Genomic DNA, 26,011 nt, shown 5'->3' with positions numbered 1-26,011 from the left:
TAAATTGGCCCTAGGCATGAGTGTGTGCCTTCTGTGGAAGGTCAGGCTCCGGGCTGGCAACTCAACACCATAAAACTCCACTGCCAATCATGAGCAGACAGGTGATCCGCTGTGGTGACCCCTAACCGGGAAAAGCCAGAAGAAGAAGAAGTATGATTCATATGCTTGTCTTACAAATGTAAGAGAAAAAGAAGTTATGCCTTACCATAATGTTCCATCTGTGTTGTTGATCTTTTATTCATTACTGATGGGTTATCGGTTCCGTCCTCGGAACTGAGCTGGCCAATATCAAGCTCGCGTCAGCCAAAAACTCTTGAGCCAAGGTCCTAACCAGAATGCTCTGCTCCCTGTTACCTCAGATCGAGTTTGCAAGTTAATAGATAAAAGTAGAGGCTACCTCTGGTCATAACAGACTTACAATAAAGGAGTACATGAGATCAACCAGGAACCTCCGGATGGGGGACGGAGGGTGGGGAGTAAATGAATGAACTAAGATCAACAACACAGATGGAACATTATGGTAAGGCATAACTTTTTTATCTGATGTTGTTCATCTTCGTTCATTCCTTACTGAAGGGACAGAGTCCCCAGCTACCTGTATCCCTGGGTGGCCCTCATGGAAGGACATTCCTGAGCACTATGGAACCAAAGGAAGCTCTACCTCTGGAGGCCAAGTCCAATTTGTAATGAAGAATAAAGGTATGAGGTTTGGCCCAAGTTGCAGCTGAGCAAATATCATTGAGGGAAGCCTTAGCTGCTGAAGTTGCCATAGATCTTGTAGAATGAGCTTTCACTCTATGAGGCAAGGTGAGATTGTTTTTGTTGTAGATAAAGGTAATACAAATTCTCAACCATGAAGCCAATGTAACTTTTGATACAGGATGACCTCATCTAGGTCCAGAAAAAGCCAGAAACAGTTGGTCTGATTTACGGGTAGATTTTGTTCTGTCCAGATAGAAACATATTTGTCTATGAACATTCAAGGAGTGCAGGCAATACTCTCCCTTGTTAGAATGGTTAGGAAAGAGCACTGGAAGGTCAATAGATTGGTTGATAGACAACTCTGACACCACTTTTGGTAAAGAGGAAGAATTAGTTCTCAGTGATTCCCTATCCTTATGGAAGATAAGATAGGGAGGTTTGATGCATAAGGCTTGAAGTTCTGACATTGCAATCAGAAACAAAGTTTTCCAAGAGAGATATTTTACATCACATGAAGACGCAGGCTCAAAGGGGGAGCTGTTAGATCTTGCAAAACCAATGCCAAATCCCAAGGTTGTGCCAGTTCTTTAAAGGGAGGTTTTAGGTGGATAACCCTGTTCAAGAAAGTTTTACAGAGTCTGTGTGACATAAGTGAAGAATCTTGAAAACCAATGTGGAAATTTGAGATGGCAGCTAAATGCACATGAATAGTAGAGGCAGACACCCCAGAGTGGAAAAGATGTAATAAGTAATCCAGTACCACCGACACTGGGGCTGACAAGGGGTCTAATTGTTTATTCGCTGCCCATAGAGAGAACCTTTTCCATTTGTTAAGATAGATTAGTCTGGTGGATGATTTATGAGATGCAATAAGAATATTGCGCACATGGAACGAGAGGTTTTCATGTCTGGCAATCATTGGAAGTGGAGAAACCAAGCTGTCAGTTTCAAGGTTGTTAGAATGGGGTGAATCAGACCCTGGGGATGGGAGATCAATGTTGGGGATGGATTGAGGATCCATGATTGATCTAGCAGGTGAGGCCAGAGGAAGGGAAACCAGACTTGTTGAGGCCAATATGGAGCAATGAGGATCACTTTGCTCTTCAACTGTCATGCTTTCTTCAAAAATTGGAAGATGAGGGAAGAGGAGGATAAGAATAAAGTAGACCCGAGGGCTAAGCATGGACTAGAGCAACTCTGTGACTGTCCCCGAGGGGGGATTAGTGCAAAATAGTTGCTGCACTTGTTGTTTGGGGAGGCAAATAAGTCACAGCAAGACTGGCCCCAGAGGTTGAAGATTTTTGCCGCTATCATAGGATTGAGGGACCACTCGTGAGGTTGCAGAATGCACCTGCTCAATTTGTCTGCTATCACGTTGGAGCTCTCGGGAATGTGCACTGCAATTAGAAAGCAGCTGGAAGCTATTACCCATTTCCATATTCTCAAGGCCTCTCAGTATAATGGGTAAGATCTGGTGCCCCCTTGTTTGCTGATGTACCAGACCACTGACATGTTGCCTGATTGGATCACAATAGTCCCTGATGGAAGGATGGAATGAAATGCTTGCAATGCTAGTAGTACTGCCCTCAGTTCCAGGACATTGATATGCAAAAGGGCCTCTGTCTCCAACCAGGTGCCTTGGACCAAGTTTCCCTGACATAGCACCCCCCACCCCATCAGGGAGGCATCCATGTTCACAGTGGCTATCGGTTGATGGGGGTTAAAGGGGTGAGACCATTGTTGGGGATTTCGAGACATCCACCAGAGTAAATCTTGCTTGCATCTCTGAGTTACACTTATCTGAAAAGAAAAAGTATGTTGTAGAGGGTACCGCTGAGTGAGAAGTAGCCACTGAAGGAGCCTCCTGTGGAATCTGGCTAGAGGAACAATGGTAATTGAGGCTGCCATTGACCCCAAGAGTTGGAGTATAGATCAAGCTGGAGACTTGTGGTGACAGAACAGTGGTTGAACCTGTTGCCTTATTCTCTGAAGCCTGTGGTCCGAAAGGGATACTGTGCAATTTCTCATGTCCAACAGTACCCCTATAAATTCCAAAGACTGAGTTGGGGCTGTGTTGGATTTCTCCCAGTTTATAGTGATTCCCAGGCTTTGAGCTCTTAGGAGAGTGTAGTGCAGGGCTTCTTCCAGTAGACGCTTGGTGGGGGCAGTGAGGAGCCAATCATCTAGATATGGAAACACCTGGAATCCTTGAAGTCACAAGTGAGCGATAACCACTGCAATGCATTTGGTGAACACTCTGGGGGCTGAAGATAGACCGAAGGGCAGAGCTCAAAATTGGTAGTGACTGGCTCCTATGTGGAAGCGGAGGTATCTTCTTGAGCATTTGTCCATTTTTATGTGATAATATGCATCTTGAAGATCAACAGAGCACATCCAATCGTCTTCTTCCAGAAGAGGAAGGATAGACTGAACCGTGACCATCTGGAATTTCTCTGTTTTTACAAATGTGTTCAGTGTGCTGAGATCCAGAATTGGTCTCCAGTCCCTTGTCTTTTTTGGTACTAAAAAGAACCTTGAGTAAAAACCAGATCCTATCTGGTCTGAGGGGACCATCTGGATGACTCTTTTTTGTAGCAGCTTTTGGATTTCGTGTGCTCCTGCTTCCCTTTGACTGGGTGGAATGTTGAGTAATACTCTGGATGAGATTGGACAAAGATGGAAGGGGATGCGCTAGCCTCTGAATATTATCCGTTGTACCCAAGAGTCAGTGGTGATATTTTGCCAGGCAGCGGGGTACAAGGAAAAATTACCCCCAACAGCTTCCAGAGGTGAGCAGTCAAGTTATGCTTCAGGAGTGCTGATAGGGTTGGCCACAGAAGGAATCTCTGTAATCCCAGTTTCTTGGACCTCCTCTGCCCCAAAAGGGGCATCTTCCATTGGAGTTTCCCCCTCTACCTCTAGGGGAGAACTCAGCACGTGCATTCCAGAAAAAGCCCTGTGATTTCCTGTGCCACATCTTCCTGCTCCTCTGATTTCTGGAGTGGAGTGTCTGACACCAATGGCAGACAGGGTCTTGCCATCTTGTTCACACCTTGCCAGCGTATCATTCATTTTAGGGCCAAACAAAGAAGTGGCCTCAATAGGGGCGTTCATGAAGGAAGCCTTAAAGGAGTCCGCAAAGTCACAAAGGTGCATCCAGACATGTTATCTGGTGACTATACCCACACCTGCCGCTCTAGCCACCCCTTCCATTGTGTGAGAAATAAGACGCATGGAAGAGTTGGAAATAGACTCTAGGGTGGCTATCTGAGAAGCCACATTGTCACAGACCTTGTCAGAAACAGCCCCTACCAAGGTTTCAGAGAGCTGGTTGATAAGATCCCTCTGAAACCTGATAAAGTGTGCCAAATAGTTCAAAGACCTTACGGCGAAAGTCGATGAAGCAAACACACACTTCCCTAGTCTGTCAATCGCACGAGACTCCTTGTTGGATGGATGGACAGTTTGGCCCTCTTTTGCCAAATCCTTCTTAGTTGCAGCAGCCACCACCATAACATCTACTGGAAGACCTCATGACCAATGTGGGTGCTCAGCTGGGGGCAATAATATTTTATCCGGTCTCCTTGGTATCGCTTCCAGGGTGTCAGGAGCCTTCCATGTACACTGGACGATGAGCTGGATGAGCTCATTGGCAGGCGGGGTGACCCAGAAGGTAGGGGGCCGGGCACGAAAAGCCTACAGGAATACGGATTCCTCAGAGGAAAGATTAGAGGCCTTCTAGTCACCCCTCTGTCTAAGGATCTCGAGAATGTCACCAAAGGACACCTCATCAGAGGGTGACCATGGGGACCCTTCCCCATTATCAAAATCCATATTTTCAGTCAATGACTCCTAGGTGGAGTCCATATGCTTCCTCTTGCATGATGCTTTGCGGGGTACTTCCTCAATGGGAGGTTCTGGGGAAGACTGCAAAGAGGATGTTTCCTGAGGAGGAGAAATCTGAGGCCATTGTGCCTGATGTCCGGTGGTTGTGGCTTGTCACAGTTGCAGCACAGAGGGGAGAGGACTCCATACATGAGGTATTTGCCAGCAGAGGCAAGCACCCTCTCCATGGCCTGGAAGGCCAGCCTGCCCAAGGAGGGATGGGATCCCGGAACCGAGCATGACAACCTCGGAACCGGGGTCACACCCCACCTTGATGAGCCCACCCCCAGACCAGGAGTCTCAAGAAGACCGTGAACTGTGAGAAAGAGAGGATCCCTGGAGGGTGCCATAGAAAAAATCAGGGTAGAACCAGGAATGCCCCCCCATGGCACAGCCACTGGCCTGAGAAGAGCCCGATGTCCAGTGCACCGAGGGCCACAAGGACAACTCCGGTTCCAAAGTGAGATCCTATTTGGAGTCGGAGGAAGGGAAGCTGTTGTCAGAGTAATAGGCTTAGAAACTTGGGTAGAAGTCAAAGGAGGAGTGTACATTGGAGCTTGAGGAGATACGCATTCACCTGCAGGAGGGAACATGGACTTTGACGGGTGACAGAGACCTCTGGCAACAAGCAAATGGTCAACAAGCCGCAACAGAGAAAGCTGATGGCAATTCTGGCCTTTCTAGAAAAGGACTATATTGACTGTCAGCAAATGGATCCAATGAAGGAGAATACTTGGCCCTTGCTAAATCAATAGGTGCAGAGCCCGGAACCGAGGACATCTGCACTGAAGAAAATGGTGTGGAAGTAGTCTGCACCGATGACATCAGCGCCATAGTAGTTGAAGGTGTCTGCACCGTAAAGGCAAAACTCTGCCCTGATGGGTACGGTGCCATAGAGGAAAGTGTCTGCACTGCTAATAAGGACAGTGCCAAGAAGGACTGCACCAAAGAACATGTGGGTGTCAAAAAAGTCTGCGCCATGGAGTACAGAAAAGTCATAATTGGAGCCGAAGGGGATTGTACCAATGGTGCTGAAGGGGACTGTACCTGCATGAATGGTGCTGGTAAGGCACATAAGTCATGGCCATCTGAAAGTGATAACTTACGGCCGCAATCCTTACACTGCTTGAAACTAATGCTACTTTTCTTATCCAACATAATGATGTGGAGAAGAAGAACAGTACCAAAAGGAAAAGAAAAGGCTACCCAAAGGGTAAGAAGAGAAAAGGAAGGATTACCAATGATGGTAATGAAGAATTACCTCAAAGATAAGAAAAAGGGTAATAAAGGGAAAAGACTGAAGGGAGAGAGTCTAAAGTATTCAATAGGGTAGGAAAATATTTGTAGAATGTATTTGAAAATATTTAAAGTAAGAACAATGTATAAAACTTTCAAAAATTAGACACTTAGCTGAGAGAGTGTCTTGACATGGCTGTACAGCAACATGGCAAATGAGATCTGAGGTAACAGAGAGCAGAGCATTCTGGATAGGACCTTGGCTCGAGAGTTTTTGGCTGACGCGAGGTTGATATTGGCCAGCTCGGTTCTGAGGATGGAACCAATAACCCATTAGTAAGGAATGAATGAAGATTAACAACATCACATCTATATGTTATGTGTATATTAAACTAATGGTGCAGAAGTGTGTGCAAAGTACTGAGCTAAAATGTAACCATACTGTACTCTACTGGAAAAGAACAGAAATGTATATAAACTCTATACCTGTGCAAATGTATGTTTTAATAGTCAAAGGTGAAACATACAAAGTTAACTTGCAAACCCTCAAGAAAATAAGTTGAAATTGTTTTACGATTGTGTTATGTCTCAGTTTCAGCAAGAAGACAGGATGTCTAGAGCTAGAAGTGTTTCTGTTGTCTTGAAACAGAAATTATTACTAGGTTTAAAATGTAAAAGTGCTTAATTGTTTTACAACTTCCAGTTCTGAGCAAACATCTGGGATATGTACTTCTCACACAGAGATGCTAAAATTTTGTTAAGTTTCTGTTACCCTGGGAACTGAAGGCAGGTGACAAAGAGTGATATCATCCGAGCTGACCCAGCAGTAATGTTTGATAGTAACTTAAGAAAGGTCTCAGAGACAGACTTGGCATTTTGTATTTGTCTTTGGACCTGGAAACATCCACTCTTCTGAATTTGCCTTGCTAATAGTAATTAACTAGGGTACAGTAATTTTTCATAGAGATAGATAGGAATATAGTAAAGATTGGATTAGATGTGTTCTGTATTTATTTGAGACTGTCCTGTAATGTTGTTTTAAAATATTTCCTGTGATTCTGAACTCTGTGTTGTTTGAGTATTGTCTTGTTCTTTTATTATTGATTATTAAATGCATTTAAACCTTTTAATTGTGGTTGGTTTGTTTAGAGATATTTAAGCTATTAGAGTACTTGCATATGTATTTGGTGACACTGTATAGGCCACTCCATAGCCTTGCTCTTGGTCACACTTACTATTTGAGATAATAGTAACGTTACACAGTACGACTGGGCACCCTATGTAAGGCCCTTAGAGTGGCTGATAAGTAGTGGTTGATGGCAGTGGTAACTACCTCATAGTCTGGGCAGAAGGGGGCATAGCCAGCAAACCTGTGCCAGCCTTCCTCAGGAGTGTCTGTGTGCTTGTATATAAATTAAATCTCAAAATGTGTGTGTGTGTGTGTGTGTGTGTGTGTGTGTGTGTGTGTGTGTGTGTGTGTGTGTGTGTGTGTGTGTGTGTGTGTGAGCTACTTGGGCCGGGACACAAAGCACTCGTTGGACTGAGAGGGTGCTGGAGGTTTTGGCTTCATCACTTGGCTGAGATCTTAACCCTATAGCTGTGCCAGTGAGGAGTCTTAGTGGGGATCTGAAGGAAGAGGCAGAAACCAGCACCAGACTGACTGTGTGCTCTTAAGGGAAATTGTACTTTACTGTGTGTGTACCTGTCATCCTCCCAATGTGTACGTCCCTCACTGGTATTAGTGGTGAGGATTGAGGTTCCTTGATTACTGGGCCATGCAGGGGCATCACATATTTATTGGTTAATAGTGGTGTGATATCCACATCACATATTAATTGTTTGATAGTGGTGAGATAGCCACATCACATATTAATTGTCTTGTAGTGGTATGGGTATTGAATTCCTGTAACCTGTGTGCAGTGGTCACTGAAGGTGTTTGTACTCTCAATCATCAACACAGTGAACATTCAGAGTTCATATCACAATTGTTTTATTTATTTATTTATTTTTTTGCTAGCTTAGTTAGTCAGGGAGAGCAGGCAAGCATGTCAGCAGCAGAGTATTGTAAGCTGACAAGAAGCCAGTTGGCTGAGATGTGCCAGGCTAAATGACTGGTGCCTACCAACCTGACTAAAGCAGACATGACAGCAGCTTTAGTCAGAGCTGCATCACAGAATAGCAACCAGGAGGACAATCAGACTGGCCGTAGAGATGTACAACTCTCAGAAAATGGGACAGTGCAACCTTTCCACAGTGGACTTAAAAATCCATTTGGAGTTAAAGACATTTGAGCTAGAGGTCAATCATTTGGAAATAGAAGTAGCAGATAAACTGAGATGTCTTGAGGCTGAGGAAAATGAGAAACTGCATCTTCTAGAGGCTGAGAAGAAGGAGAGGCATAGGCAACATGAAAAGTAGATGCTGACTCTTTGCCAGAGTCATGGAGGTAATGGGGAAGGGAGTAACCAAATCCCAGAAGCCACACAGGTTAGTAAATTTCTTCCACAATTCACAGAGGGGGATAATTTTGATAGTTTCATTCTTATGTTTGAGAGGGTATGCAAACATTATAATGTTGACCAAGGGCTCTGGGTACTGTTCCTGACCCCCTTATCCATGGTAAAGCTGTACGTGTAATTTCTAAACTGTCTGAAACTGATTGTTTAAATTATAATGCTGCAAAGAACTGTTTCCTAGAAATGTTTAAGTTATCACCTGAAGCTTATAAGAAAAAGTTTCATTAGCATAGATGCAAGACAGAAGAAAGTGTGTGTGAATATGTCGCCGAACTAAGCACTTATTTCATAGGTGGGTGAGTGGATGTCAGGTCACCACTGTTGAAGGGCTGGCAGACCTTTTGGTGAGGGAACAAGCCCTTAGCACTTTGCCTGAAGACATGAGAATCTGGTTAGCTGATAGACAATGCAATACTGCAGATGAGATGGGGAAGAAGGGGGACCTATACCTAGCAAGTAGAGCATCATTTCACAGGAAAAGGACACCCAGTGCTGCTCATGGGTCTAAGGGAACCCATGATGGGCAGCCCAGACTGCCCCAACAGAGTCCGCCAGTAGCAAGGGAAGCCACTATTCCAGGTACACATCCAGAACCAACGGTTAAACATTTTAAATGCAACCAGTGGGGCCATGTAGCATATTGATGTCCATGGATGCAAGGTGGGGAACAAAAGGTGGGAGAGCCAGTCAGTGGGAATGACAAAATGCCAACAGTAGGTTGCCCCGAGACAAGGGTACCAAACTACCACATGAGGTTATATCCTATCTTAGAGAATGGGAATGAGGCCATGGCTAAGAAAGACACAGCCTCTGACATAACCATTGTGAAACCTGCAATGGTTACAGAGGAGCACTACTTGCTTAGGCAGTCTACTCCAGTCAGAGCTTTAGGAGGGACCCCATTCCAAATACATTTGGCTAGGGTTCACCTTGACTGGGAGGGTGAAAAATGAAGCCAGCAAATAGGTGTATTTGAGGATATCCCTGCAGATGTCCTGATAGGGAATGATTCTGATAATGCAGTACCATGTGTGCATGCAGTTACATGCAGTCAGGCTTGGAGACAAGCATGTGGGTCTGGTAGCCTGGGGGAGACCCAGACAGACTGCACACTTGCAGCCAGGACTGGTGATGTGGTTACTTCAGGGAGGGAGCTACCCTGTAGCAATGAGACTGAAGGTGAGCCACAGCTGCTTGAGGGTAGTGATGTTCCCTGGATAGAGTGATTGCAAGGGCAGAGGTGAGTAGTAGTATTCAGACTGACAATGAGGTACCGCTGTCAGAGAATGCCAGACTTCTTGTGGAAGGGGAGGTGGGAAGGATTACAAAGAGAGAGTTGAGACAGGCTCAGCTTTCAGATCTTACATTACAAGGCCTAAGGGATGTAGCTAGTGAGGCACCTGATTCTCAAGGGAAGGGGGAATCTGTATACTGGGACAAAGGGTTACTGTATAGAGAGTGGACTCCTGAGGGAGGGCTAGAGGGTGCGAGAATACAGCAGTTGATGGTGTCCAGAGCCTACCATCTGGCACTTCTAGCCATATCCCATGATATTCCCTCTGTAGGTCATATGGGCATGAAACGCACAAAGAAATGTATTATTCAGAACTTCTATTGGCCTGGGATTTCCAGAGATGTAACAGGGGGTACTGCAGGACCTGTGAGCAGTGCCAAAAGGTAGGCAAGGCAGGAGACAAGGTGAAAGCTCCTCTGATGCCTTTGCCTGTGATTAAGGAGCCATTTCATAAGGTAGCTATGGATATTGTGGGACCTCTGAGTATCCCACGTTCCACAGGGAAAAAGTATATCCTAGTGGTAGTAGATTATGTTAAAGATAACCTGACACAGTGGCTCTGTCCTCCAATGAGGCAGAAAAGGTGGCAAATGCTTTGTTAGAGATTTTCAGCAGGGTAAGTTTCCCAAAAGAAATGCTGACTGACATAGGTGCCAATTTCATGTCAGACCTGCTGGCTTGTCTGTGGAAGTACTCTAGGGTGAAGCACCTAAAGACCACCCCTACCATCCCCAGACTAATGGTCTTGTAGAGAGGTTAAACTCTACACTCAAGTCCATGATATGGGCATTTGCAGACCAGTTTAAGAGGGAGTGGGACAAATATTTGCCCCATCTGTTGTTTGCTTACAGAGAGGTTCTCCAGGAATCCACAGGTTTTTCACCCTTTGAGTTGTTGTATGGGCATAGGGTGAGGGGACCTCTGATTCAAGATGAGTGGGAGGGTGAGTGTGAATCCCATAAGGAGTCTGTTGTGGCATATGTCCTAAACCTCAGGACAAGGCTTAGGGAACTCATGGACTTGGCCCAGGAGAACCTGGCAGAAGCACAACAGCAGAAAAGGGTCTGGTATGACAGGAATGCTCAAGCTAAAGAGTATGCCATAGGGCAGCAGGTAATGGTTCTCATTCCTGTCAGACACAACAAGCTGCAAGCAGCCTGGGAGGGACCCTGCAAAGTGATAAGGAAGGTCAGTGAGGCCCTTGTGCTAAGTATTTGTAGTACAAGGCAGGAGTCTGAGAGGGAGCTATGGCTACAGGGAGCCAGCCATAAAAATCTCAAATTACTATGATGGAGTCTAGGGTTGCAGGCATATGATGGGACAGTGCAGCACAATACTGGGGTAAGCAATGTCAAGGCAGCTGAAATCTCAAGACAGGGAATGGGGTAAGGTAGTTCCAGATAGGATCAATCCTTTCAAGCAACGTTTCTCAAGGGGCACTTGAAAAACTAGCTTGGGTTTTTGGGAGGGGAGAAATGTGACTCCAGGGAAATACTGCCAGTCCAGCTGTCTGGAATTTTGTAAATAATCATATGTCATTTGTGAATAGTAGTATGATTCGTATGCTTGTCTTACAAATGTAAGAGAACTATATGTTATGTGTTTATTAAACTACTGGTGCAGAAGTGTGTGTAAAGTACTGAGCTAAAATGTAACCATAGTGTACCCTACTAGAAAAGAACAGAAATGTATATAAACTATATACCTGTGCAAATGTTGTTTTAATAGTAGAAGCTGGAACATACATAGTTAACTTGCAAACCCTCAAGAAAATAAATTCAAATTGTTTTACGATTGTGTTACCTCTCAGTTTCAGCAAGAAGACAGGATGTCTAGAGCTAGACGTTTTTCTATTGTCTTGAAACAGAAATAATTACTAGGTTTAAAATGGAAAAGTGCTTAATTGCTTTACGACTTCCAGTTCTGAACAAAGATCTGAGAGATATGTACTTCTCACACAGAGATGCTAAAATGTTGTTAAATTTCCGTTAGCCTGGGAACCGATGGCAGGTGACAAAAAGTAATATCATCCAAGCTGACCCAGCAGTAATGTTTGATAGTAATTTAAGAACGGTCTCAGAGACAGACTTGGCATTTTGTATTTGTCTTTGGACCTGGAAACATCCACTCTTCTGCATTTGCCTTGCTAATAGTAATTAACTAGAGTACAGTAATTTCTCTTAGAGATAAATAGGAATATAGTAAAGATTGGATTAGATGTATTCTGTATTTATTTGAGACTGTCCTGCAATGTTGTTTTAAAATATTTCCTGTGATTCTGTACTCTGTAGTTACTGTGTTGTTTGAGTATTGTCTTGTTCTTTTATTATTTATTATTAAATATATTTAAACATTTTTATTGTGGCTGGTTTGTTTAGAGATATTTAAGCTCTTAGAGCACTTGCATATGTATTTGGTGACACTGTATAGGCCACTCCAATAGCTTTGTTCTTTGTCGCACTTACCATTTGAATAATAGTAACATTACACAGTAGGAATGAGCACCCTTTGTAAGGACCTTAGAGTAGCTAATAAGTACTGGTTGGTGGCAATGATAACTACCTCATAGTCTGGGCAGAAGGGAGCATAGCTAGTAATCCTGCACCAGCCTACCCCAGTTTTTTTTATATAAATCAAATTTCAAAGTGTGTGTGTGTGTGTGTGTGTGTGTGTGTGTGTGTGTGTGTGTGTGTGTGTGTGTGTGTGTCAACTACTTGGGCAGGGACACGAAGCACTGGTTGGACAGAGAGGGTGCTGGAGGTTTTGGCTTGACCACTGGGCTGAGATCTTAACCCTATAGCTGTGCTTGTGGGGAGTCTTATTGGGGATCTGGAGAAAGAGGCAGAAACCAGCCCCAGACTGACTGTGATCTCTGTGTGCTCTTAAGTGAAGTTGTACTTTACTGTGTGTGTACCTATCATCCTCCCAATGTGTTTGACCCTCACTGGTGTTAGTGGTAAAGATTGAGGCTCCTTGATTACTGGGCCAGTGCAGAGGCATCACACCCCTAACAACCCTTTCAGCACTCTATCCAAGTTTGCACAAACACCAAAATGAAACAGTTACCCTAACATCATTTTCAGCAGTCTGTCCAAGTTTACACAAGCACCAAAATTAAATGTTTCCCCCATGACCCCTTCAACAGTCTGTCCAAGTTTGCATGAGCATCAAAATTAAATGTTTCCCCCAATGAATCATTCAGCAGTTTGTCCAAATTGGCACAAGCACCAAAATGTAATCTTTCCCCCAATGACCCCTCAGCTTTCTGTCCAGGTTTGCACAAGCACTAAAATAAAATGTTTCCCCAATGACCCTTTTAGCAGTCTGTCCAAGTATGCACAAGCACCAAAATTAAACATTTCACCCAATGTCCCCTTCAGAAGTTTGTCCAAGCATGCACATGCACCAAAATGAAAAATTTCCCCGTGATCCCTTCAGCAGTCTATCCATGTTTGCACAAGCAGCAAAATGAAACATTTCCTCAATGACCCCTTCAACTGTCTGTCCAAGTTTGCACAAGTACCAAAGCAAAACATTACAGTAAGTAACCCTACTTACTTGAGAGGCTTGTTTTCTCCACCCTAGTATCTCTCCCCAACACACCAAATGTGCTCACAGCAAGTTGAGGGTTATAGCATTTTTGAATCCTAAATCACTCTCTGTGGGCACAATCGATATAGCCAAGACTGTCTTTCTAGTACTTCAGCACTAATCCCCCTCTACCTTCATAGCCAACCACAGATCTTCTGGGGCAGTGTCCAAGTAAGATTATGTAAGCCTGGGTGGGAGGCACACAGAAGTGTCGCAGATGTGCATTTAGGATGTACACAATGCCATTTCCCTTAAAAAGAAGTAATAAAAAATGTGTTTTAAAACATATATATATATATATATATATATATATATACTTATATATATATATATATATATATATATATATATATATTTTTTATGGCAACGAATTTCACCCTGGACAAGACAGAGCCCAGAGCAATTGCCCCATTTGCCCTGCACTAGTTATGCTACTGAGGCCAAGAAGACATTTGGACAGGCTTGAGATTGCCTTCACTATCAGGGATTAATATCAGGGTACAGGCAAAGAGAAACAGATAAGGGAATTCCAAATGAAAGACCTGCACTAGTTGAGTTTTTTGTTGAATCTAGAACAGAAAATGCTGCTAAAAAGGGATAACTAGCAGGGCATATAAAATATTGCACAATAACTATAGGAATCAGTCACAGAGGTCAGAAAAGATTGGGAAGAGAGATTAGATAAGCAATAAACAAAGAAACAATGAAAGGACATATGCATGGCTCCCAACTATACAACAAAATCTGGAAAATTTAAGATTTTTACCTGAAAGTGTTTTTGTAGGTACTTTTATACCCCAAGCAGACTCCAAGGAATTTTTCTCACGTAGATAGCAAATGTTTTGAGGTGTAATGGAGAAGAAAGAGGTATTTTTTTCAGAATGTAATGAGGTGGAAGACTTAAAAAAATTCCATACAGATTACTCCGTCAGGAATACTGGCTGAGCAAATGAGTGTAACTAAGGAAATGATTTTTATGATATGGGATACAGGATATGAATTCCCTAGACATAGTAAGGCCATGTTACTTTTAATTCTGGTGGCTGCCAAAAAAGCAGTTACTAGAAATTGGAAATCAAAGTCTAAATCAACCATACCTGAAGTTGTGAATATTGTAACAGATACAAAAGAGCAGAAAGTGAAATTTTTAGAAAACAGTAGGAATAAATTACATAGAAAAAAATGAAAATTGTGAGAACAGTACATGCAGAAAATGTTTTGTTGGGGGAATAAGGTTTAAGAGAAGACAGGAATTGAACAACCTATGTAATGGTTTGATTACATTGTATAAAACATATGTGATGCATAATGTCTGTAAATGTGAACTTGTTAATCTGGTTTGCTACTTTTATATAAATGTAAGTTTGTCTATGTCACAAGAGATAATTCAATAAAGTGTTTTTTTTTTTAAGATAGACAATAAAATCTACAAAGCCTCTTAAACCTGTATATCTGAATTTAAGGACTACAGACAAACAAACGTCATACATTTATATGATCAGATCTCAAAATTCATCTTTGACAGCACTACGCCCGACACTGACACAGCCGTCAGCTTCACAAGGGAGTTCTAGACCCACTTGGACAAATACAGAACTAGCAGTTGCAGCCACAACAAAATATATTGGGGAATTCCAAGAACAAAGCACCCTGAACTTCCGCCAACATAAATAAATTTTAGAACAAGAGAAAAATCTTCAGTTATGCAACTGATCCAAAATTCCTCATAGCAAGAATTTATTTATTTATCATCTGATAACCATGTAAATGAACTCATCCAAAGATCCCTTTAAACCATTAACTGGGCACAGTGGCTACGTGCATTTCCAATAAGTGTCAAGCAAATAGGAAAGATTTGATTTGGATTAAGTCATTAAATATATGAGGCTAATTCTGAATCTGTGCCTTAAAGCATTCAAATATGTATATTTGATATATATATATATATATATATATATATATATATACACACACACACACACACACACACACACACACACACACACACACACACACACACTAGAGAGAGAAAGACAGACAAAGTACAGTGTAGATAAAACATGAAATAGCTCAAAAGTGTGAAAATATGTGCATTTAAATACTGAATACTTAATAATAACACATAAAAAGAACTTAATAAGAACACATTTAACAATGGATCAATAATAGCATTACTAGTAACAAGTGGACTGATAAATGTATTCTTTAGTGGTTGTTTCCTAGCCATTGTCCCTAAAGCATTTACAGTCAGTTTCACTGAAGAGGTGCTCAGAAAATGATCTCTTGAAACCAGACATGGTATCTTGTGACTTGATTTCAGGAGGGAGCTTGTTCAACAGAGTTGGTCCAAGTCTAGGGAAGGCATGTTCTCTGATTGCTGTTTTGAAAGGGGGCAGCCAAATAACATTGGATTGTCTTAGCTACTTCTCAAAGAATAAGCCTCTTCTCTGATGGGTGGCTTTCTTTATAGAGAACAATAGTCCTATCTATTTAAAGATCTTGCACACTAAGATGGAAAGCAGATGTGTGTATCTTTGTGTTATTGGAAGCCAGGGATGAGCCTGAAGAAGGCTGTAATTAAATGATTTGGTGTCTCCTAGTAGTGCAAGGCTGGCAATTTTATTTTCAGTGATTTGTAATCTTTGGGTATTTTAGTCAAAATGAAAGTAAAGTAACGTCAAACTATTTTCTAGTTAGAAAGAAGGATATTTTTGGATAGATTTGCTGGCAATAGAGGGTGATAAATGTAAGATTCTGTAACAAAGTTTCAGCTGTGAGACAGCATTATTAACAATGTTATCAGTATGAGTGGTGAAGGTAAGAGATTGATCTAAGGACATATCTAGGTATTTGAACTTAGTTACATGTGGAATAGCATTTCCTTGGGTACCTGTGATAGTAACGTTAGGTAGGTGAGGAGCCTTTTGTGTAGTGGTGAAAAGCATTTTTTCTTTTGTGGATAATATAAAAAACATTGTCAGAGAACTGAAAAATAATATTAGGACTGGTAAAGCAATCCATAAAATTAGGCTAGCTTCTGAAGCTAGGGATAACTACAAGTTCTTCCCTAGTTGCATTAGGAAACTAAGGAATAATCCCTATCAAAACTCAGGACTTTTCCTAAGCAAAATCACACATTCCAGCCCAATAGACATATCCAATATACTAGCAAACAAGTTTAGTAGAAACTTCACACCGAAAACATCTGTTCCAATTCCACATATCCCAGAATCCCTTACACCCCTGTCATCAGCAAAGAACATGTTCAGAAGGTTTATCAAAGACCAAAAATGCTTTCTCTATGGGACATGACAACATAACAGCATGTTTAGTAAACAGCACCAAACATGCCCTTACTGAACCTCGCCTCAAATTGTTTAGCCTAAGCTTAACCAAAGATTTTTTTTCCTGCATTATGTCACACCTCAGTGGTGATACTACTCCACAAAGATGGCACTACCATAGACCCTTGTAATTACACACCCATCAGCTTTGCAAGCCTGATCTGCAAAACTATGGAGTACACCATAACTGATCTCATCAATTATATCGACAAACTAATTAGGCTGTAACTTCAAAAGTTTAGCTTCATCAAAAGGAGATTCAACCTATTAGCTTTACTCAACATCTTGAAGACAGTCACAGGGGCTATTGGTAAAGTTCATACTGTTCACACAGCACATCTTCTAGATGAAGTTTTTGACACCATACCTCAAGTGAGCATTGCAAGTAAGCTAAATACTTTAAATACACTGCCTTATGTGGTAAGATGAATAGCAAACTCACAAAGGATCAAACCTGCAGTTTATGTGGTAGGTACCACAGCTAAAAGTATAAAAAATAACCATTACAAATCTCCCTGTGCTCTGTACTAACTCCTATTTTTGGCATTCATATCTCTGATCTTCAAACTGAGAAACAGGTTCTCTGGTTAACTATGTTTGCAAATGATTGCAAGCTGAGTGTTATTGCCAAGACCCCTTCTGACAGCCGTACCTTTCAGAAACATTTCCTACATACCCTGGTTAACAGCTGGTACACCGAAACAGTGTAGTATTGCTTAATTTGGCAAGCAGCCCCTACCCCAACATATTGCATAGACAATACTCCACTACTAAACAAAAATGTAGTCAGGGGCCTAGGTACCAGGGAGGAAAGTCCCCTGTCCTTCAATCATCATGTGTCAACTATAGTCAGGAAATCTTTTTACTTAGTACAACTAGTAGCCAAGGGTATATTATCAAGATCTAAAGATGTCATCATTTCCTTACATTCAGCACTGATTAGAGCAGATACAGAGTACAGGTTCCCTTTTGGAATATATTTCACTCAACATATCAGACAACTAGAGAAATCCCAGAAGTCTGTCAAACAACTAGAGAAGCCCAAATGGTTTCTGAGATTTATGAGGATTCACACTATACCATACTGCACATTATTTTCCTCTATCCATTTTTGTGGCATTACACATGAAAAGGTGTCTCATTAAATCAACCTGCCTACCTGGATAGATATATAAAAAATTAAAAAAAGAAAAAGAAAAATAAGAAATAGTAATTAATTAAGGTTGGCAACTCGACACCGTAAAACTCCACTGACAATCATAAGCGGACAGGTGATCCACTGTGGTGACCCCTAACCTGGAAAAGGCTGAAAGAAGAAGAAGTAAAAAGCGTATTCCCAATGTTCTACAGCCATAAACTATGATAAATATTTGTGTAAATGAACATATTTTAGTGAATGAGGTCCATACCTTGCCGGAGTCTTAAAACGAGTTGTTGGGAAGTACTCCATAACTGAAATATACAGAAATTCCTCTGCTTCTTCAATAATGCTGATTATGGCATCAAGATCAGGAGTTCTTCCTGATGAGCAAAGAATTTTAGGAGAGCTCTAAATAAAAGAAAAAAGAAACATAGTCAGCACAAGCACATCCTAGGGCCTGAAAACTACTGAAGTTCATACCAATCAAACAGCACAATATGCTAGCAAATATAGAAGGAGCATTAATATTGCAGCATATGTGTTTGCGACACTCTCCAAAGCTAACTTCATGCTTCTTAAGACAGAAGCAGCAAACTTCATGACACCCATGCAGATGGACAATACAGTTACGACTGCGAAATCCTACACAAATGCACTCTATAAGCACTTACACGAGTGCATGGATCGTGCTATCCCAAACAGAACCAAGGTGCTCTCCTCCAAAAAAAGGAAGCCAACCTGGTGGTCCCCTGCCATAAACAAACTCTACAACAGAAGAAAGAAACTGTTGCAAAAGAGAGTAAAATCCCATGAATAGAGGATCTCCCTGGTCAGCCTCAGTAAGAAGCTGAGATCCCTTATAAGATCCTCCAAAGCTAGCTACGAAAACAAAATCACCACTGATTCTAGGGACAACCACAAAGCATTCTATAGCTATGTCATGAATCTCAATGGCAACAGCCAGATCTGCTCTGAGTTACAGCACAACTGCACAAAAATTACAGAACCAACTTATATTGCCAATATCCTGGGAGATAGGTTCAGTTCTAACTTTACCCCTCTCTCACTTCCTAAAGGGCCCATATCTATACAGGAAGAATGCAGAGTCTTTGTAATCACAACTACGCAGGTAAAAGCTGCACTCTCTAAAGCCAAAAACATAGCATCCATGGGACCGGACAACATTCCAGGCCGTGTTTTACATGAACTTCAGAACGAACTGGCTACCCACCTAAGCACCATGTTCAATCACAGCCTCATGTCAGGCTTTGTGCCCACTGAATGGTGCACAGCAACAGTTACCCCACTTCACAAAGGGGGAGCCACCACTGATCCCGGGTACTATTGCCCTATTAGCCTGACAAGCCTGGTCTGAAAGGCCATAGAATGTATCATCATGGAACTCAAAAACAAAGACATTGGTAACCTCCAAACTCTGGACTCCACCCAGTTTGAGTTTGCAAAAGGCAGATCATGCCTCCTGAACCTGATTGACTTTTTTGAGGCAGTCACCAAAGCTGTAGATGAGGGTAAGGTGGTTCACACAGCCTATCTAGACCTCGCCAAGGCTTTCAACACCATCTCCCATTCTGGAATTATAGCTAAACTCACTAAACTAGGTATAAATCCCTACATCACAAGATGGGTTGCCAACTGGCTCACTGACATAACCCACACTGTAAAAGTTGCAGACTCCAAATCTGACTTCAAACCAGTGACAAGTGGAGTACCACAGGGTTCAGTCCTGGGACCTCTCCTGTTTGGTATCTACTTCTCTGAAGGGCAAGCTAACACAGAAGGCCTCTGGCTAATGAAGTTAGCAAATAACTGCAAACTAGGAGCCATAGTCGCATCCCCAAATGATGTGGACATCCTACAGAAGGGTCTCACTGAGACAGATGCCTGGTGTCAGAGCCATGGCCTGAAGCTCAATGCCAAAAAGTGCATTGTCATCCCCTTTGCTAAAAACTCTGCACCCATGAGCTACCACATAGGTGACAGTCTACTTTATGCAGAATGTGTGATAAGAGACCTTGGGACCCAGGTGGACAGTAGTCTCTCCTTTGATAATCACATTACCATAGTAGTCAGAAAATCCTTCTACGTGGCACACCTCATCACAAAAGGGTTCTCATCCAGGAAAAAAGAGGTTATTGTTCCCCTCTACTCGACAATCATTAGATCCATTATAGAGTACAACAACCATTTTGGAATGTACCTCACAAGACATCTGCAGCAGATGGAAAGGCCACATAAGTACCTCACAAAGAGGATTACTGGCCTCAACAGATGCCCTATACTGACCATCTCAAAAAGCTCCAGCTTTACTCCATAGCATATTGCCTACTCCGAGGTGATCTGGGCCGAACATATAAAGCTATGTCAAACCCAGAGCTGTTGGACATACTACACCTAAAGAAATCCCAATCCCTCCGAGCTACATGCTCTGGAGACCTAAACCTTGTCACCACAATAAACAGGACATGCTGGAGGGTTCGATTCCTGTCCCAGAGACTTTCCATACTCTGGAACAAGCTACCCATCAATGTCAAGCAAAGTTCCTCATTAGCACTCTTCAAGAAAAATCTTGATGAGTGGATACGAAATAGGAAATACACCCCTAGGATCACCTCTGTGGCTCTGCTCGACAGGGGCACAGGAAAATAACTTTCTTGGGTGGAGTAAGCCAGGGAACCTTGTTGGCTAGGCTTACTTAGGCCTTGGGCCAATAGCCTAGTACCTATCTATGACTCTATGAACCTATGAACTGCATTACTTCTTAGTTTCATATTAGCATATTACACAAATTTAGACTGATGTTTTAAATATGACATAGCGAACACATTTACAAAAAAATTAGGAGAGGTGACAAATAGAGAAGATTAAATTCTGATACATGGGATAGGTTGGAGTTCCTTCTTACATCCTTAAAGTTCTGTGCACATAATATATTCTACCATTTAAATAGTTTATGCTACTGCTTGAAAAGAGGGAAGCTGGTCCAGGAGCAAATTAGGCTTAGTCCAATTGCCTTGCTCATATTAGCTTGGCCAGCCATAAGCTGTCTTGTGGAATAGTTCACTGTATTGGTTTGCAGTATTACAGTGACATAACCTCTTTAAAGTATAACTTTGTATCTTTCCATTGCCTAATCACATTGTAAGTCTTCTGTTAATGCTACACATAACAGAGTATACTGTGTAACAAATACCCACCCAGGGGTGTTTTGAGGCCTGACGTCACAGTTGGAGGCCCTCTACAAATCTTGATGGGCATTATGTACACAGTAACACACAACCAGGAGGGCATTGTTGTGCTTAGAGAATGTTCTATTTGTTAAATTTTTGTATTTGTTTATTTTTCATTTTTTTCTTAATTTATATACATATATAGTATTTGTGATGTAAAATAGTCCCTCTGCCTATTATTTCAAACTTGCTGAAGTATATGCAGGCAATCATTGGGGGGGTGGGGGGGGTTGAAGTCATTGAATAATATGTTAAATATGAGTTTTGAACTTTACCATAGCTCTCAACTAATCAGTGACAAATCTCGGCAGAATCAGGAACACTTTTAGAATATCAGTACTGTTAATCTAAGACATTAACAGAATAAGAGAATGTGAATTAATATACATTTTCTGAAGTTAAAAAAAGTCTATAGTCCTATTCATTGTCATTGTTTCTTTCTTGCAATTCGCCACCTTTTCTGCAAAAGTTATCAGTTTTAGGGGGCACTAAGGGAGGCAGAGCTAAAATAGGACTCAAAATCAGGGATGTTCCTGAGGTGACAGGTATGGCCTTCATATTCTGCAGAAAATGCATGTTAACATAAATCCTGTCATTATAGCAATTTTCTAATTTTATAAGATGAATATTTAAAATCTGTCCCTATTTTTGAGCCTTTACCCCCCCCCCTATTATTTTAGGCTTTATTCAGATTTCTTGAGTTAAGATGTTTAGCGAACAAACCAATGTAGACTACCACAATCCTTCGATAAAACACTAATTTAATATGACAAGGCAAAATCAACAAGCAGTTTTTAACACAGATAAGCGCTTTCAGGCTCTGCCCTTCTTCAGATGAAATAAAAACAATCTTAGTCACATTTAAATACCTAATTCAAAACAGTTTCCAACCAATCAAAATTTATACTGCACCCTCCTATCTTTGAGGGCGGGTTTCATAGGAACAAATTCATTTAGTCCTGGTGTCCTATGGGCTAAAAGCTCAATTATCCACTTTGCTTCTTCTCTCTCAGTGGCATCTACTAAGCTACCCTTTCTTATACTAGGAAATACATTTGCAATAGCTCTAAATCTAAACTGATGGTCATTATTTACTTCTATATGTTTATAAAGTGCATTGTGCATATTTCTGGTTCTTATGCATGAAAGATGTTGCAAAATTCTAACTTTAAACATATTATTTGTTTTTCCCATGTAAAATGTTTTGCATTGCTGACACTCAGCTAAATAAATTATATTCTTTGTTCTACAATTGGCTTTTGCTTTAAAATAAAATAATTTCCCTGTTACTGGATGCTTAAAAACAATCTCTTTATTAATACAGTGACATGCCTTGCATAGCCCACATGGTTTTGTACCTACTTGACAAATGGAACTTTTCTTGTGGTTACTCTTTTCTTGTGTTAAAATGTCTTTCAGATGTTTATTTCTTCTAAATCTAAATTTGGGTTCTATCCCTACTATTTCTTTTATTTTATCATCAGATAAAAGTATATACCAATTTTTCTTGATAATGTCACATACACCATGTATTACTACTATACGTGAATGTCATTCTATTAAATGCAAATTTATGGCCATGTTGCTCTTCTGATGAAATTGTCTTTAATGAAGATACAGATTTTCTATGTATATTACCCTGACTTAATTCACTTACTATTAACCTCTCATTGTAACCTCTATTTTTAAAAATATGTTCCATATTCATCAATTCTTCCTCAAAATCACTATCTTTAGTACAAAGCCTTGAGGCTCTACTTACCTGACCCCTTATTATATTATCACATCGAGTAAGACTACCAGTGCTCACCCAACAGACATTCATGTGTTTAAGCGAAGGAGTACTTTTTCCCCTATGTTGCCCAGTCATATAGAAAGCTTTGTTAAATTATGTGAACGGGACCTCTATGATTATTTTTTGAAAGGCAAAAAGAAATGTTTGTATTTCAACATGTCTAGGGGAAGAGAATGCCTCATTGAGGAAGTTATCCCGTGAAACATCTATTACTATTAGACCGGCAGACAAGGGAGGGGGTATTGTTTTGCTGAATACACAAGATTATGATTCATATATGGAAAATATGCTTAGTGATTATTCTACTTATGAACGCATTGATGAAGGGACTTTAAACAAAATACTTAATGATATTAATGATGTACTGTTTGATTTATTAATGTGTCGTCAGATCAGCAAAGATCTATATGAATTTTTTCTTACTCCCTATCCTCATCTTCCTGTAATAAAAGGATTACCCAAGATGCACAAAGGGGTGCATCCACCTCCTCTCAGACCGATAGTCTCACAGGATGGGTGGAGTACGGAGAATATCTCCGTCTTTCTAGAAAAATTATTAAGGCCATTTGTCAATGGTATCCCGACTATTTTGAAGGATACCTACCAGCTTCTGGATTTTTTGGATGCTTTAGATGTTGAATTGATTAAAGATAAACACCTGTTAGTAACTATGGATGTCAGAAATCTGTTTACCTCCATCCCAAACGATAAGGGTATTGAATCCATTAGGGAATTGTTTCAGGTTTTACCCTCTATAGATCGTAGTACAGAGATACTGGTATGCCAGTTATTAGAGTTGGTTTTAAACAATAATGTTTTTTGTTTTAAAAAGCATATGTTTTTACAGTTAGCAGGGGTTGCCATGGGCACCCCCTGCGCCAATACATATGCAAACTTAGTAGTTTACCAGTGGGAGAGGGAGTTTTTATTTAATCATGATTCCTTTAAGAAATGCTTGGTATATAAACGTTTTGTGGACGATATCCTTATCGTTTGGGATGGTAGTGCACAAGATTTCTCTTTGTTTGTGGAATATCTAGAAACCACTACAGACTATCTTAGATTCACGGTAGAAGCTTCTCATGATAATGTGAGCTTCCTTGATGTGAACCTTAGCATTCGAAATGGCAGGTTATCATCTTCTCTCCATAGAAAGGCCTGTTGGAAGAATGCTATACTAAGATATGATAGTATGCATCCCCGTCATATATTTAGGGGTATAGTGAAGTGCCAGTTTCAGAGGCTCTTGAGGCTTTGTAGAGATCCTGTAGATCTGGCTGCTGAATCAGAAAGGCTAGAGTTGATTTTTATCCAGAGAGGTTATGATACCAAGTTAATAAAACAAATCAAACTTGAGACACTGGGGATAGAATCAGATATGAATGACACAAATTCCAATACTATAGTATTAAACAGGCCTATGATAGGGTTATGTTTGTTACCACATACACCAATGATAGCTTAGCGATTAAAAAAATTATAGCTAAACATTGGGGTGTTTTAACTTTAGATGGTAAGACGGTAGACATAGTAGGCTCCAATCCTGGGTTCATCTACAGGAATAATAAAAATTTGAAAAGAATATTATGTGTAGACCATACTATTGGTCAAGATGGCATTAGTTCATTGGATGTTGAAACATCAAGAGAAAGAGGGACATATCCCTGTAAGAATTGCAACTACTGTGGCTATATATCGAAAGAACAAGATTTTATACATCCAGAGTTGGATTTCTCGTTTAGCCCTAGGTTCTATGCAAATTGTAATACATCAGGACTTGTATACCTAGCGAAGTGTCACACATGTCCTGCATTTTATGTAGGCATGACCAAAAGGAGCTTTAAACAAAGGATCTACAATCATATTTACGACATTAGGAATAATAATCCATTAAATGCATTAGCTAAACATGTTTCTATTTGTAATAACCATGGCTTTGAGTTTAGAGTACTCCAGATAATACCTCAAGGACAGAGAAGGGGAGATTACATGAGCTACCTGGAGCAAAATGAATTAGAATGGGTATTTAAACTAAGAGCCCATTACCCGCCTGGTCTTAATACATATGTCTCATTACGCTCAGTGTTAAAATCCCGTAGATGAAGGTATATTATAGTTAATAGTTTCACATACATGGATGCTGACTTATGGATTTTATCTATGCTTTGTCCATGTATTTGTCTATGGAATTTGTGTTTGATATATGCTGTTATATTACACTCTATATATGGATCAAGGTTTACATCTAGGTTAGTACTTTAATTGTATTATACTTGTATATATATTTATAGTTGCCATTTATGATTATTTATCTATTTATAGTTATTTATATATATATGCATATAACATCTTAGGAAAGGAGTTTTTAATGACTGTATTGTTATTAGAATTTTATGTTTATTTTAAATTATGTGTATAAACTCTTGTGACCTGTAGGGGAGTAATATCACTGAAGTCTGTCTAACTAAGGGTTAATTTGATGTGTAGTGCTTATTGGAGGATTTGAATTAATTGGACTTATGAGTTATATTTAAATAAGGCTGCTTTATTTTATTTTGTGATCTGAAGAAGCGTATTAGTACGCGAAAGCATTTATCCCTGTTTTATTCTAATAAATGCGTTGGATTTTATAACTGCCTCTGCCTGCTCCTGTGTTGGGACTGTACGTGTGTTTTTTTGCTTGTTCTTCCAGTTTGTAATGGACAGTCCCTGGTTGGTGTGGTGATCTTTGTTGAGGAGGACCCCTTATTATATTCTTATATGTATGTCTGGGATGCATACTATCATAAGTAAGTAAATTATTTTTCCAGCATTCTTTTCGAAACAAGGAAGTAACAAAGCCAGATCTTTCTTTTTTTAATTCTGACATCCAGAAAATCTATAGCTTCATCTGAGCATGTGAGAGAAAATTTGAAAAAAGTTGTGGTATGTTCCAAATATTCTATGAAAAGTACTAGTTCTCGCTTTTCCCCTTCCCATAAAATAAAAACATCGTCCACAAAACGTCTATAAAGAAATAGATGCTTTTTCCATCTGTTTTGGCCCCCTAGCACAAAACATCTCTCCCAAAATGACAAAACCAAATTTGCATATGTATTAGCACAGGGGGTGCCCATGGCTACCCCCTGTGTTTGTCTATATACATTGTCATTGCATATGAATACATTGTTAGATAAAACCATCTTATTGTAAATAATTTCCTATCATCTGATTCACCCATTTCTTTGCATAGTTAACAAACAGCATTCATGCCATATTC

General features: G+C 40.7%; 1 protein-coding gene across 1 annotated transcript in view; it reads right to left on the bottom strand.

The window, feature by feature from the left end:
* The window catches only part of PLD4 (phospholipase D family member 4), a 420,480-nt gene that overhangs the window by 148,003 nt on the left and 246,466 nt on the right, over nt 1-26,011 (bottom strand). Inside the window, exon 8 of the mRNA XM_044074359.1 lies at nt 17,978-18,117. Coding sequence (XP_043930294.1) covers nt 17,978-18,117 — 140 coding nt within the window. The remainder of the gene's footprint in view (nt 1-17,977; nt 18,118-26,011) is intronic.

Source organism: Protopterus annectens, chromosome 6.part0, assembly GCF_019279795.1.
Source record: "Protopterus annectens isolate FY-2018-M chromosome 6.part0, PAN1.0, whole genome shotgun sequence".
Taxonomy (NCBI): domain Eukaryota; kingdom Metazoa; phylum Chordata; order Ceratodontiformes; family Protopteridae; genus Protopterus; species Protopterus annectens.
This window is presented reverse-complemented; position numbering and strand designations above follow the sequence as displayed.